At 44.4% G+C, this 15,957-nt stretch overlaps 1 protein-coding gene across 1 annotated transcript in view; it reads right to left on the bottom strand.

Annotated features, from left to right (window-relative positions):
* The window catches only part of cwc27 (CWC27 spliceosome associated cyclophilin), a 49,865-nt gene that overhangs the window by 26,091 nt on the left and 7,817 nt on the right, over positions 1-15,957 (bottom strand). Inside the window, exon 11 of the mRNA XM_024373204.2 lies at positions 7,194-7,300. Within this exon, the coding sequence (XP_024228972.1) occupies positions 7,194-7,300 (107 nt within the window). The remainder of the gene's footprint in view (positions 1-7,193; positions 7,301-15,957) is intronic.

Genomic DNA, 15,957 nt, shown 5'->3' with positions numbered 1-15,957 from the left:
TAACCAATCAACGCTTGTTCAAGACGAATCAGAGGAGCATCGCTTTCAAAGGCCTGGAGCAGTCAAAGCAGTGTCAAAAGAAACCCCGTTTCTCATCGATCAGCACACTCATCAGAAATAGTTCCGAAAATGTGTGTTGTGAAGCCGGCTACTCCTCCCTCTTTCTATCTATCATAGTCATTGCCGTCACAACAATAAAATAATGCAGATTCCAGCTGTGAACTGAGTGATGTGGTTCTGAGTTTCCTACAGATTGCCTCCCAAAAGAGGTCACAACAGGGAAACCCAACACCACCACTATATCGTCATTGAACCTTAATTTCCTTCCAAACAGAAATTTTGAAATGAAGGTTTCTGCCAGTTTCTTTTTGCTCAATAGGCTATGTCCTCTGACATAATTCGGCTTAATAACTTTGACAAATAAATGTGTAAATCTCCATTTGAATGTATTCTTCGAAAGGCCAAAAGAAATTACAACACAATCCTTGACTCAACAGCCAAATTGAATCCCATTCCAAAATATTAGAAATTCTCGAATGAAGCCACACGATTCATAAAATGTCAAACTGAACTGCCTTTGTCAGAAACGTGAACTGATATTTTGGAGGAAAAAAATAAACCTAACTGCAACATATAATCATAAGTCAATTGACGTTTCAAAGATCAGTCTTTCTTCCACATCAACAATTTGACTGACCAGGCGCCATTGAAATAAAACACGCTGTGCACACAGGCATAACCTGTATAAATAACTTGGAGTGGTAGAAAGAATGTTGCCACATCATTGAGGGTGGGTATAAAATGGACAGTGTTTTCAGCCTGTCTTTCTTATTTTTGGCTCTCAGAACCAACACTTATGCCAAGAAAGAGAAAACCAGACTAGAAGAACATGCTATAATTTATGTCTTGAAAATGGAAGCGATGTCTGTCGAAAATAATAACTCAAAGGGTAACTCAAATGTCTCTTTTAGCTCTCTGCTGGGTGAGTTCTGAGGTGACAATTGATTTTTTTCCCCTGATTAAGTTGCCGCATGCCAAGTTAGTGGGTAGTGGCTGCTGCTGTTGTTAGCGCATGGAGGAGGAATATGTTTGCTTCTGGGACTGAGCACAAAGATGTGTATAGCATAGGAAGTCCAGGGAGACCAGATTCAAGGCCTGCTGCAAGAAACCAAATGATGAAATCAGTTTTCAGCAAACAGGGGACATCCTGAGGACATCCGGCGACGTTCCCATTAGGCCCCTTAAGGGCTTCGGTGCGACGTTATCTTATTGATGTTCTAAGAACGTCTAAGAACATTGCATGATGGTCCCAAAGGGAACGTTCTCTGGTGGACCTTTGTCTAGTTCCCTGTAAGAAACCAGGACATCACTGAGGATCATGTCAGGAACTTTTTAGGACGTTCAAGACTTTCCTTTTACTAGTCCTTAGGATGTCACGTGACGTTCCCAAGGGTCCCACATTCTCTGGGGAACCTTTTCATAATTCCCAGTTTGTCCTTGGGGCGTTTTTAGGACGTTGTGTCATGGTCCCCTGAAGGTCCCCCGAACGTTCTTGGGAATTTGTGTCATGGTCCCCTGAAGGTCCCGCGAATGTTCTTGGGACATTGTGTCATGGTCCCCTGGAGGTCCCGCGAATGTTCTTGGGACATTGTGTCATGGTCCCCTGGAGGTCCCGTGAACGGTCTTGGAACATTGTGTCATGGTCCCCTGGAGGTCCCGCGAAAGTTCTTGGGACATTGTGTCATGGTCCCCTGAAGGTCCCGCGAATGTTCTTGGGACATTGTGTCATGGTCCCCTGGAGATTTTGTTTAGTTGCAGGTTTGCCCCGGGGATGTTTTTTCGGACATTTTTGGGACGTTGTATCATGGTCCCGTGAAGGTCCCCTGAATGTTCTTGGGAAGTTGTGTCATGGTCCCCTGATGGTTTAGTCTAGTTCCCAGTTTGTCCCATGACATGGACATGCCCAAGGATTCTTTTAGGACATTCTTGGTACGTTGTGTCATGGTCCCTGGAGGTTTTTGTCACATGATGAGCCCAGGTGTCCCAAAAAATTATAAGTAAAGTAATGAAATGGTATGGGGCTTTTAAGGTAAGTGATATGCTGTTCAGCTAAAACGGTTTAAAGATATTTAATCAATGACAATAGGATTACATTTGACATGAACACTTAGTACTGTCTTTTCAATATGACCCCAACTTGGATTTGAACTCACAACTTCTTGATTTGGGGAATACTGATCTTTCTGTCGTGCCACAAAGTCTATATAATTTCCCAGCCTCCCGAGTGGCGCAGTGGTCTAAGGCACTGCATAGCAGTGATAGCTATGCCACTAGAGATCCTGGTTCGGGTCCAGGCTGTCGCAGCTGGCCGTGACCGGGAGACCCATGGGGCGGCGCACAATTGGCCCAGCGTCGTCCGGGTTAGGGGAGAGTTTGGCCGGCAGGGATGTTCCTGTCCCATCGTGCACATGGACTCCTGTGGCGGGCCGGGCGCAATGCAAGCTGACCACAGTCGCCAGGTGTACGGTGTTTCCTCTGACACATTGGTGCAGCTGGCTTCCGGGTTAAGCGGGCGTTGTGCCAAGAAGCAGGGTGGCTTGGCTGGGTTGTGTTTCCAAGGACGCACGACTCTCGACCTTCTCCTTTCCCGAGTCCGTACGGGAGTCGCAGCGATGGGACAGGACTGCAACTACCAATTGGATACCACAAAATTGGGAAGAAAAATGGGTTAAAAATAAATAAATTAAATATATAGATTCAACACAATTACAATAATTCAGCAGTCCCCTACACATTCATTAATTATAATCCATCACAGCACTTAATTACAATAGCAGTGCAGATGACACTCTTTTGTTATCAGTTATTTCCGACTATTCTCTCATTGATTTAATTAACTTATTTCAGCAATGTGAGGGTTTTCTGTATAGTTGTCTAATGTTGGTGGGGGAAATATTATTCTGTTTTAATGTTTCTCCTGAATCACTATGATAAATATAATCGTTTTTTTCTTTAGTGCATTTTTAACAGAGCTGAGATTGACTTTGAAGTACAAAAAGTGTAGGAAAACCCCTACAGATGAAATCAGTCATTGATACAGACGTGGTGGCATAGCAGGAAGATCAGAATTCCGTGAACCAAGACACGAGTTCAAATCCCATGTGAGGAAATGTTAAATAATAATTACTGTATGAATAAACATATACAACGTAATCATGAAGGTCAAAGAGAGTCAAATATGAAAGTTGAAAAGACTATGTTAAAAGCACCTTTGGTGTGTTAGTTCCCGGGACCAACTGGGAACTATGCAAAATCTTTAGCGGACCATGACACAACATCCTGACGACTTTAGTTGACAATTTCTTGATGTCCTAACGACTCATTATTGTTTGCAGGGTTAGCGGCTGGGATCAGATCAGTAGCCTGTCAAAATAGCTTCCACTCATACTTAGAACAATACCTCATTTAGGACAATAACTAATTTGGAACAATACCTCATTTAGGACAATAACTCATTTAGGACAATAACTCATTTAGGACAATAACTCATATAGGACAATGCCATACATGGCAATAGGTTTTTAGCACATTTCAAATAAACATTAACTTAATATACAATATTTTCCATGATAAATGAAAGCGATAAGTTCAAACGGTTCAAATGGGAATCTTACTGCTAGATATAGGCAAGGCATTTCAGATCAGAAAAAATTAAATTTTTATTATATTCTGACAATTACAAACTCAGTGATTATACTTCAGGCTCTCGTCTGCTACTAACATTAGCCTAACCGTCCCAGATAGATATGATGGAGCTCCCTTTTCTTGTTTTTTCCTGGTATTTCGTTGGCGATTGCTGAGTACATGGTGAACATGCCTCCTCCAAACGGTCCATGACCTGTCTTGGCCAAGTAACAGAGGGGTGTGCGTCCCAATGGCACCATATTCCCTACATAGTGCACTACTTTTGGTCAGAGCCCTCTGGGCTCTGGCAAAAGTAGTGCACTATATAGGGTGCCATTTGGGACGCCACTGTGGAGGACTCCGTCCAAGCACAACATGTGCACAAGCAGGATCAGAATTCCATCCTCTGCAATTTCATTCTCATAAAAAATAGGACAAAGAGGAATCTAGAGCACTTCAGTCTTCTTGTGTGTATTTATCAATAGTGTGTTTGGCAAGCTAAGAAAACAATCTAGATTCTATTTTTTTTTTTTTTCCCGCAAACCGTTCGGTCACACTTTAATTAATCAAAAGCGCTTAGAAAACATTTGAGGGCAAACGGCTTTGCAAACACACCAGTCTTCTGCTAACAGAAATTCAAAACGTCTATGGGTCTAATGGTCCTGTCCAAATGTCCTCTCTCTATTGAAAGCGTAAAAGAACAATACCCATTTTATTTGCCACATGAATGTGAGGAATGTTGAGTGTATTGAAGTGCACGTCCGTGTACGTATGTTTTGGAAGTGATGTCTCTGTCTTAATAGCAGACCGGTGAGGTAATGATGATACAGAAACACAAAGTCAGCAAGTTTACCCTCTAAATTCCCTTTCCCTAGAGACTACAGTCAAACCTACCACAGCTGCATCTGAGCTTCTTTGGAATTGACCGCTGCTCAGAGGTCAGGCTGTGGGGGGGTGAGATTTTTGGCCCCATCGAGGCATTCAATGTGAGGACAGTGACGTACAACAGCCTCCCCATTCAAAGTTGTTTGAAGGTCAAAAGGTTTTCCTGAGCCCACACTAATCCTTAGAGAAAGTAGGGCAGAAACCTGCCTGACCAGGCAGCTTTAGAGTGAGCAGATTTGATTAATAAAACAAGACTTACTGACCTTTACTAGGTCACAGTGATTTAGTTTTTTTAGTAACAGCAAAGTTAAAAGTGAAAACAAAATCTGTATCCGAAATGGCAACCTACGCCCTATATAGTGCACTAGTTTTGATCAGACCAAATAGGGCTCTGGTGTTCAAAAGAGGTCAGTAAACCATATAGGGCCAGGGGTTGGAACCGGTTAAAAAAAACAGAAAATAATTATTTTTCAAGGAACAGAACCAGAACAGGGAACGAAAGTGATCTATACCGTTCCGGAAAATAACTTATTTTTGAAAGCATGGGATCCGGTTAATAACATTTTATGTTCCGGGTATTTTTTTTCTAGTTTCACAAAGAAAAACGCAACAAAGCGCCTATGCAAAGTCATGCCTCTGTCAATCAGAAACTTCATCCAGTGTCTGCCTGCCAGCTGAACATCTTTGCCAGTGTGTGTGTAGGCTACCTGCCCCTCCCACTCTGAAGCACAGCTGTAGCCTACTAATGTTACAAGTTTGATTCAGAATATAGGGAGAGATTTTTAATTAGAGAAGAAAGGGTTTAACTTTTTCAACGCTAGTTAGGGATACTATAGTTAACACATTTCACGTGTTATTGATTCTGGTGCCGCTGTGCACACACAAGCTTGTTAGCTAGCTTGCTAGCTAGCTCTGGTCCAACGTTAGCCGACTCTGAAGTTCAAAGACATTCAAAGTTCCTCCATAGAAGCCGCTCCTCCGTAGCTATAGCTCTGTGGGCCTAATTCAGATAATGCATGTCATAACAAGATTCCCAGCACTTCAAGCCAAGCCTCCTCCTCCACCCTCTCACTCTCCCCACCTGCAAAATGTAAGTTGTATATCATGTCCTACACTTCTCTTTCCATCGTGTATGTAAACAACTCACTGAGCTATAGCTTGCCTGCTCCATAGCAAGCCTCTAATGGGGGGGGTTCGAACCGGTTCAGAGCATTATTTTGCTGGTCGGAACAGTATATATATGGTTTGGTTCAGAACTAAACTATTGGAGATTCATTTAGGTTCCAACCTCTGTAGGGTGCAGCCAAAATGTGAAGCAGTAGCTGTTTCACCGCTTTAAACCCAAAGTCACCATCCATCCAGAATGATGAGAATGAGATAAAACCACCTCCTTCAGTATCTAACCCACCATACCACGCAACAGTGCATTCCTCTCCCTCAGCCGAGTCTCAGGATTCAGTGTTTAAGCAGACATCTGCCCCCCTGCAGAGTCCACTGGCTCGTGACTTCTCTTCTACACATTCCATCCTACTGAATGAAGCCTCACGTCCAACACATTCACGTAATGAGAGGAGCGTTCAAAGAGGCTGCTGCCCAGCCAGAGACACACATAAAAGCCTCCTGGTTAACCCCGGTTACAGCATCCGGCTGGATAACCACATCTACACTGACCTACCTGTTGTGACTTACCTGAACTGGAGCTTTTGTGTTTCCCTGTGCCAAGTAGGCCTAAACAGAAACGGTTCTAGCTGGGATCCAGTCTCAGTTGAGACCTAATAGTGGGTTCTGAGTCGAGTACCCACCATGTGGTAAGCACTGAGTAAGAGGCGGTGTCAGGGGAAAAAAGACAAACAGTGTCTAGGAGATGATGAGAGCATCTCAATATCTCATGAACTTAAACGCGCCTTGCGGTGACCCCCCCCCCCTGTTAATTTGGCATTTATGCCACCACAAGACCACATGGACCATTGGTTTTGTTGCAAAACAACGTTTTGAGCTTCTCAGTCGTACTTAACTCTGAGTCAACGTGGTTTTCATGATTGTCCAAAAATATGTGTTTCTTTATCGGTGGGTGTACCGACAAACACTCGGGAGACAGGCGGTATTACGGGAGGCTGTAGGACTGTGTGGTAACGAAGGGGGGAAAAAACACCCACTTAGTCGCCTTGTCACTTTAAGCAAAGCTGAAGACCAACCTACAGCAAGGGCTTTGGTTTTTAACCAACGGGGGTAGGCAACTCAGTAATTTGTTGCTCAAGCAATTTACGCAATTATAAAAATAAAAAAAATTAAAAGCAGAGCCTTGGGTAGAATAAACTAGACGTTGACGTCCGCCTTAATTGTCAGAGACGAGAGGACTGTCTGGCTACATACGTAGCCATTAGAGGAGAATGTGGCCCAGAGAAGAAATACTGTACCTCATGGAGATGGAGGATATCCTCTGTGTTAGATCACAGAGAGAAAATGACTTTGGGTAACACTTCACATATAAAGAGTATAAAGGGTGAGTAGGTAAGTCGTTTTTTTAAAAACAGTCTATAAAGTTTGTAGAAAATCCTTTCATAAACCATTTATAAAGTGTTACCTGCAAGGTATTTAAAACAGTAGTTGATGTAGTGACATACCCTCGCCTTCCTCCTCCTTCTTTGGAGGATTGGCGATGTCTTCCCTCCTCTTTTTGATGGCCAGTAGGTCCTTCTTCAACTGGCGAGCCTCTTGACGCAGCTCGTCGCTGTAAAGGGAACAGAGGAGTTAACATTCAGGTAAACCACAGATCAAAACAAGGTATACCGCAGGTGACAGCCTCAAAATGTACCGAAAAAAAAAAACGAAAGTCATCTGAATTACTACAGATGGCTCTACAGCAAATCAGACTGACTGAAGAGAGCAAACACTACTGCGATCGGGGAACCCAGGTGCATTTGACTTTTCAGTGACGTGGTCAAAAGTCATAGCTTAAATTCCTGTTTATCCATCCAGAACTTTCTACAGCAGTCCACTGTTCTGGGTCTTGACAAACAAACACGTATTGTTCCAAGTTACCTACTTCAAGCTTCTCACAACGCAATTAGCATGTGGAGTGTGTGTGAGAGCACTGAGCCGTCGTAAAATGAACATTTAAATGTTAAAAAAAATAAAAAATAAAAAACACACAATGATCATAGGCAGCGCTTCTATACAGTTTGAGGGTTGAAATATGTACACTAAAAAACGAGCTCCAATAAATCGAGTGGCGCCTTATTATGAGGAGTGTTCACGCGGCCTTCCAGGCAGGCCAGGGTTCTGGCACCACTAGAAGGGATGTTGTGGTTGAGTGGGTACAACACAGCCCCATAAAACCCCTGCAGAGAAAAGTCCATCTCTCTCTCTGAGTAACAAGTCACTGATCCCTACTGCGGCCGTGGACCAAATGAACTCGATGAAGTGCTTGAGACTGGGGAAACTGGCACCAAGTTGCCTCCAATTTGTTCCCAGTTTAAAAAGGCATGTCCTCGGTTGGTTTTTAAAAACTGTGGCTGGCTGGCTATAGGCATACCCTTCGCAAAACAATCATTTATTTGAGTCGCTTCCTTTATCATAACTTGCTTCCTACATGTATTTATATAGACTGCAATTACAGTAATACAACACCGAGGGGTGTTACCTTCAGATGGACTCAAATGTGTTTCAATTTCATGGGAGGCTATAAACCTGAAATGACACTTACCAATGATACAGTAGCCCAAAAATATTCAGACCTCAGACAGAGGGGAACAGACTTCAAGAAGAAATAAGCAGCGGGAAGTAGTGGATCTATAAATAAAGTGTATGCCTCAATTACTGTGCTGAGCACGAATGCACATTCATACACTGCAAATGTTCAAGTGTGATTGTCCGGCCTTTCTGACCCTGAATGAGGAGACCTGGAACAGTGATTAAAGTCAGGCCATTGAGGCCAAGGCATGTCCAGACCCAGGTCCAGAAATCCTGGGTGTGAGCGGAGGTCTCTGCTGGCTGGCTGCCCAAAGCCCGGCTAGGAGAGGGAGAGGAAAGGAGAGGAAGTCTGCTCCCCGTGCCAACAATCCTCCTCATACTGTTCCCTTTAACATGACTGACAGACAGAGGCTGCTAAGTACAGACCAGCTATCTGATGTTGGGAGATAATAATATTTATACAAAGCCTGACAGCTCTGTTTGGGTCCTTTTGCAGAGCACAGGTAACACGGGTAGGCAACACAGGTGAACTTCAGCCTGGCAGAAACACATCCAGGAAGCATCTCTCCAAACAATGGCTGCCTTTGTTTCTCTGAACACCTTTTTTTTTTACTCTCTCTCCCCACCTTCTGTTCCTCATTCTGTACTTCCCCAGCTCTCCTTCAACCCTCCATTGCTCCTTAGAAGCTCTCGGGGGGTGGGGTCATCAAACTTAGCGACGTCTGATATATTGACCCTGTAAAAAGTATTATTGTGGTCGACTAGATCCCGCTGTGTCTCTTCCATGTTGGGCTCCCTGCTGTCTCTAAGTAGGGGCTCAGGTATGGGAGGCCTATAAGGTACTGTATGCATGACCCAGACACAGCTAGACATGGTGTTGGTTCGTTCAATGTTATTTCTCCTCTTTAGGGGCTTAGGTATGTGAGTCTCAGACACACAGCCAGCCAGACATGGTGCTGGTATGTTTTCCCTTTCTTGGGGCACAGGTATAGGAGGTACTTGAGCTCTGTGAGCCTCAGACACAGCTAGGCATGGGGCTGTTGGTATGTTTCCCCTCTCTATCCAGCAGAGACACTGTCAGAGCTGAGGGGGTAGACAGAAGACATCCTGGAACTCTGCCGGAGGCCTTTGTAGACTGTCGCCTGCCCAGTGTCCCGTCTCAGTCTCACATCCACCTCTCTGTGTCTCAGAGCTCGTCTAAGAGCTCGTTTTGGGGAGCCGGGCTGAGTGGACTACGGCATGAGGAGTTAAGGGAAGGTCAAAGCTGAGGAGTTAGGTAAGGTAAAGTACTGTATGTAAACATGTGTAGCTAAGGCAGTGGGTAAGGTCAGATCACATGAGCTCAAGATGGAGGAGACGAACGAACAGTATAATGTTTGCTGACCATGTTAACCTTTCGAATTTGCTTTGTTTTGTACACCTTGATAACAATCAGCTTAACTGGGCAAAACAGCTCTGGGCCTGCTAGCTGTTGATACGGTAACTACACAAGCTCAGATTTATCAGCACAGAGATCTTTGGAGTTTGAAATGAAGACAGACCATAGGCTATATATTTTACTGGGAGGGAGGGGAGGACACACTTCTGACTGAGTGATCATTTTCGGCTTGCCTTGACACGCTGCAATTTGCAAAACAAGAGAGACATCTCCAAGGCAACTGCCAAACAATGGTGCCGCGGGCAGACCCCCGTGCCAATAAAGGAGAGGGGCCAGAGAGGACGGGAACGAGGAGGGAAGAGAGCCAGCCAGCAACACCTGTTCATTCACTCCTGGGGGCTCAGCACATTCCACACAGAGCCCTCCAACACTGCAACACACTGATAGACTGACACTGGAGATTATATTGTTTCTGTCAGCAGCACACAGGTAAACTAACTACTCAGCCCCCATCCGCCTGTCTGTAGGGATGACAGTATTGTAGGGCGTGTTCCCGACAAAAAAAATGTTTTTTGACCAACAGTCTGTTCTTTCAACCAATCGATTGGTCACAATTTTAAAATTGGTATTTTATATACAGTGGGGCAAAAAAGTATTTAGTCAGCCACCAATTGTGCAAGTTCTCCCACTTAAAAAGATGAGAGAGGCCTGTAATTTTCATCATAGGTACACTTCAACTATGACAGATAAAATTAGGGAAAAAAATCCAGAAAATCACATTATAGGATTTTAAATGAATTTATTTGCAAATTATGGTGGAAAATAAGTATTTGGTCACCTACAAACAAGCAAGATTTCTGGCTCTCACAGACCTGTAACAACTTCTTTAAGAGGCTCCTCTGTCCTCCACTCGTTACCTGTATTAATGGCACCTGTTTGAACTTGTTATCAGTATAAAAGACACCTGTCCACAACCTCAAACAGTCACACTCCAAACTCCACTATGGCCAAGACCAAAGAGCTGTCAAAGGACACCAGAAACAAAATTGTAGACCTGCACCAGGCTGGGAAGACTGAATCTGCAATAGGTAAGCAGCTTGGTTTGAAGAAATCAACTGTGGGAGCAATTATTAGGAAATGGAAGACACAAGACCACTGATAATCTCCCTCGATCTGGGGCTCCACACAAGATCTCACCCTGTGGGGTCAAAATGATCACAAGAACGGTGAGCAAAAATCCCAGAACCACACGGGGGGACCTAGTGAATGACCTGCAGAGAGCTGGGACCAAAGTAACAAAGCCTACCATCAGTAACACACTACGCCGCCAGGGACTCAAATCCTGCAGTGCCAGACGTGTCCCCCTGCTTAACCAGTACATGTCCAGGTCCGTCTGAAGTTTGCTAGACAGCATTTGGATGACAATGATTCCAAACACACCACCCGGGCAACGAAGGAGTGGCTTTGTAAGAAGCATTTCAAGGTTCTGGAGTGGCCTAGCCAGTCTCCAGATCTCAACCCCATAGAAAATCTTTGGAGGGAGTTGAAAGTCCGTGTTGCCCAGGAACAGCCCCAAAACATCACTGCTCTAGAGGAGATCTGCATGGAGGAATGGGCCAAAATACCAGCAACAGTGTGTGAAAACCTTGTGAAGACTTACAGAAAACGTTTGACCTCTGTCATTGCCAACAAAGGGTATATAACAAAGTATTGAGATAAACTTTTGTTACTGGCCCAATACTTATTTTCCACCATAGTTTGCAAATAAATTCATTAAAAGTCCTACAATGTGATTTTCTGGATTTTTTCCCCTCATTTTGTCTGTCATAGTTGAAGTGTACCTATGATGAAAATTACAGGCCTCTCATCTTTTTAAGTGGGAGAACTTGCACAATTGGTGGCTGACTAAATACTTTTTTGCTCCACTGTGTGTGTGATATATATATATATATATTCCGATTAATCAGTATCGGCTTTTTTGATCCTCCAATAAATCGGTATCGGCGTGAAAAATCATAATGGGTCGACCTCTAATAACCATACACAATTTAATGTGCACATGTCTTACAGTGATGGCCTGTGTCATCCCCATGACCTCCACAATGATTTAGTTCACTCAGAGAGGCGCGAATCAGACAGGTGTCTTGTACACCATGAAAATACATATTTTCTTTGCTACTGCTCGACTAAAGAAATCTTGGGCGACCAGCAGCCTATCAACCAAACAAACGGCCAAACGACTAAATGGAATCAGGCCTTAGTATGGATGAAGTCACTATTTTTTGACAAGACTGGTTGATTTGACAGCCGCCTGCATTGAGAGTCCTAAGACAAAAGTGCCCGGAGGATACTCCAGTTACAAAGAGGCACTACTGACCCTGTCCGACCACGGCTTCATGGAAGAAGGACACAGCTAGGCACCGAATTCGCTGTCAGCCTCCTTAACGTTCCCCTGACTGAACCGAGGTGACAAAACCAACTGACAGTACCTAAGTCAAGAACGGATCGGTGAAAGAGGTCACCCGCACTGCTGTCATTTAATTAATGAGTCACTTTGAGTTAAGATCGCTTGGAGACTTCTTTTCTTCAAACGCTCATGGAATTCAGTTTCTATTGACTGCTATGTGAGTGTAATAAAACATGAAATTAATTCTATATTCTTTTATGAGAAGTAGAAATAAAATGTAAAACTTCTGAGCCTATACTATAGCCTCATAAACGCAACTGCCAAAATAAAGGAGACACTTGTGTAAACACAAAGTACATTGAAAGCAGGTGCTTCCACGCAGCTAGAAGAAGAGATCTCAGAGGTCTCAAAGGAGCATAGGGGGTTTAAAGGGTAAGGTAAAGGGGGACACCAAGTCAGTTTGTACAACTGAATGCGTTAAACTGAACGAGTCTTCCTTATTTAACTCAACCCCTCATCGGCATCCACCTCATCGGTGCCCCAGGGAGCAGTTAACTGCCTTGCTCAGGGGCAGAACAAAATATTTTTACCTTGTCAGCTCTGGGATTCGATCCAGCAACCTTTGGGTTACTGGCTAACTGGTGTGTGTGTGTTTACACAGGCAGTCCAATTCTGATCTTTTTATCACTAATGGTCTTTTGACCAATCAGATCAGCTCTGAAAAAGATTTGACATGAAAAACATCTGATGTGACCAAATTGTGGGGGGAAATCAGAAATGAGCTGCCTGTGTGTCTCAGTCACCAGATCTCAACCTAGTTTAACACTTATGGGGCGGTGCCTGAGACAGCATTTTTCACCACCATCAACAAACCACCAAATGATGGAATTTCTCACAGAAGAATGGTGTCACATCCCTCCAATAGAGATCGAGACACTATGTCGGTGCTTGCTTTATTTTGGCGGTAACTTTTATCAGGGCCGTGGCTACATATGAGGAGCCCCCTGCTATTTGTCATTCACTGACAGTCACTCAATTAGCCATGTCAGTTAAGATGTTTAGATTGTTAAATTAGTCTAGCCAGCTATCTAAACTTGTAATCATGGCCGAATTACCGACCGGGCAGTCAAGGCACGTGCCCAGGGGCCCTAACCTCCAAGGGGCCCCCATTGTTTTTTGTTTGTCACGCTCCCTCAGATATCATATTAACATGCCCTAAGTCATGGGAGAATGTGCAGTAAATCAGCTTTTAAAATAGCAAAAATGACTCCGCAATCCATGACAAAACGTGTAGAAATGCAGGAACTTAGTTAAACTGCAACAACAACAAAAAAGTTATGCAAAGCAAACGTATTTGTTTACCTTTTGTTAAATAAGAGACTAAGCCCTGTCTTAAGCGGGGGAGGGTTCTACTAAACCATATGAAATTGTTTGAATTTTGCTCCTTGATTTTGAATTAACACCCCTTGAAGTATACCTTCTGTATTGAAAAAATGATTTGATGAAAATGTATTTTTGGCTTTACTGCTATTAGCCCATTCAAATGCATTGAATAACAGATTCACTACATGGAACAACAGATAGCCCGCCTCCCCCCCAAAAAAAATCCAAAAAGAAGTTTACTGTAAAGTGTCTGTCCTATATCTGAGCGATTTTACATGTATTTAACCCCTTATTTTTGACACTAAACAGTTTCCATACTGTATACATTATACTCCCATTCATTTTTTTCCCATTGGTACCGGGGGACCTTCAGAGGAGTCTTGTGAGGCCTACAGAGGGGTCATATTAGTGTGTAGCCCAAACTGTTGGGACGCTAACAGACAGAAGTTGGCAGATCGGCTGTACAGACTTCAGACAAGTCCCAAGACGCTTTGTGGGGGTCGTAGAGAAGAACGGAGAACACCATCGTCTTCGTGAGAATCTCATCTTTCCATAGTCATAATAGTGTGCAGGTCAAACCGTTCGGACACTACAGATGATTTTGTGAGAAGAACCGATTTTCGGGATGTCTCATGGTCTGAAACGCCGCTCTCGCTCTGTCACCTTCCACCGCAGATACGGAAGTGAGACCTAGACGGATGCGGTGGACTGAGACGCATGCAAAGCAAAACAAATATTTTAACGGGGATTTATTTTATTATGCTAATTAGATTTCCACTGGGGCACGGACATCGACATTAGCAGGAAAAGTATTTTATTAACCCCCTCACAGATCTCTCTGTACGTATTAAAATTATAGTTTTTAATCAATCAAAGTGCTGAGTTAATGTGAAGCTGCTAATCGTATAGCTAATAGGCTATGTGTTTGTAGATGGACTGAGGTGGCTGAAGATACAGCAACCAACGTGATAACGTTACCAATGTGAGGCTCCCATCGGACCTCACTGAAACTCAGACCCTGGCTACGGCCCTGTTGCCTGCATAGAGGCTATATATAAAAGTGCATATAGTCGGAGTAAATACACAAAATCAGATTTCAAGAAGTGGCAAGCTGTCACAAACGGCCTCCAAAACAGAACTGCTAATAAATGAGAATGAGCCAGAGCAGAGCGGTACAGTTAAAAATAGCAGAAACACCACAAGGTGAACACTAGTTTCAACCAGCTCAAGGGGAGGTCTCCATGGGTATTCATTTAGCCAGATGAAAAATAACACAGTAGTGAATACAGTGGCCTTCTGTTAGCAGGACCATCCCAGCCTCTCTCTCTCACACACGCACACACATAGCGTGTTAATGAGACCAGGCTTTGACGAGATGCCAGAGTGTGCCCTCTCTCTCTGACTCCCTCCCTCCTTCAGATCTATCAGCTGGGGGGGCATGGGGGGGTCAAGAGACATCCATCCCCTCCTCCACTCCACCTCCTTCATCCCTCCTTCCCAACCGGAGCACAATGCCAGCCATTCAGCAGCACCTACCCACCTGCCAGCAGGGAAGGAGTGGGACTGTCATCCCACAACACTAAGGAGTAGAAGGAGGGGAAAGAGAGAGAGACAGAGAAGAGAGGAGAGAGAGCGAGAGATGCATGTCTAGGACCAGCCTATCTACATTAAATGTCCTCCCTCTCCTCTTTTCTGAGCAGATTGAAGTAGGAACAGGTCTTCGTCATTCCTCTCTGCTGGGCCAGGCGGCTTTCGGCCTCTCAGGGGCTGCCAGCGATTGTCGCTCATTCAGACAATTCAAATAAGCGAAACCCAGGGTGCTGTGGATGATTTACTTTTCATAAAGAAAGCACACAAAGTGACTGGCTACGGCCCAGTCAGTCAGTCACTCTCTCTCTCTCTTTCTCTCTCTCGAACCCCGCCAGCGCCAGAGAGGAACCCACAGCACAGAAGACAGACAGAGACAGACAACGGGAGGGATCCCAATCCCTCAGCGCAGCAGTCTAAACCAGGCCTCTGGTATACCAGAGAGATTGGGATGACAGACAGTGGGATGACAACAACATCTAAACCTTTACATTTGAGTCATCCAGCAGACACTCTTGTCCAGCAGACACTCTTGTCCAGCAGACACTCTTGTCCAGCAGACACTCTTGTCCAGCAGACACTCTTGTCCAGCAGACACTCTTGTCCAGCAGACACTCTTGTCCAGGGCGACTGACATTTAGTGCATTCATCTTCAGATAGCTAGGTGGGACAACCACATATCATAATAAAGTACATATGATGTCTTATTTAAAATATATATTCTTTGAAGAGTTAAGGCTTCGGACACGTCCTTAACACGGGCAGGGACTCTGCTGTCCTGGTGTCAGGGGAAAGCCCTTTCCGCCACTGGGGTGCCAGGACAGAGAAAAGCTTTGACTGGCCTGAGCGGAAGCTGACCCCCCTGTAGGGGTTGGACGGCCAAGAGGCAAGAGGTGGCAGAACGGAGTGCTCGGGATGGGGTGTAGGGTTTGAGCATAGA

Source organism: Oncorhynchus tshawytscha, linkage group LG20 (assembly GCF_018296145.1).
Source record: "Oncorhynchus tshawytscha isolate Ot180627B linkage group LG20, Otsh_v2.0, whole genome shotgun sequence".
NCBI lineage: Eukaryota > Metazoa > Chordata > Actinopteri > Salmoniformes > Salmonidae > Oncorhynchus > Oncorhynchus tshawytscha.
This window is presented reverse-complemented; position numbering and strand designations above follow the sequence as displayed.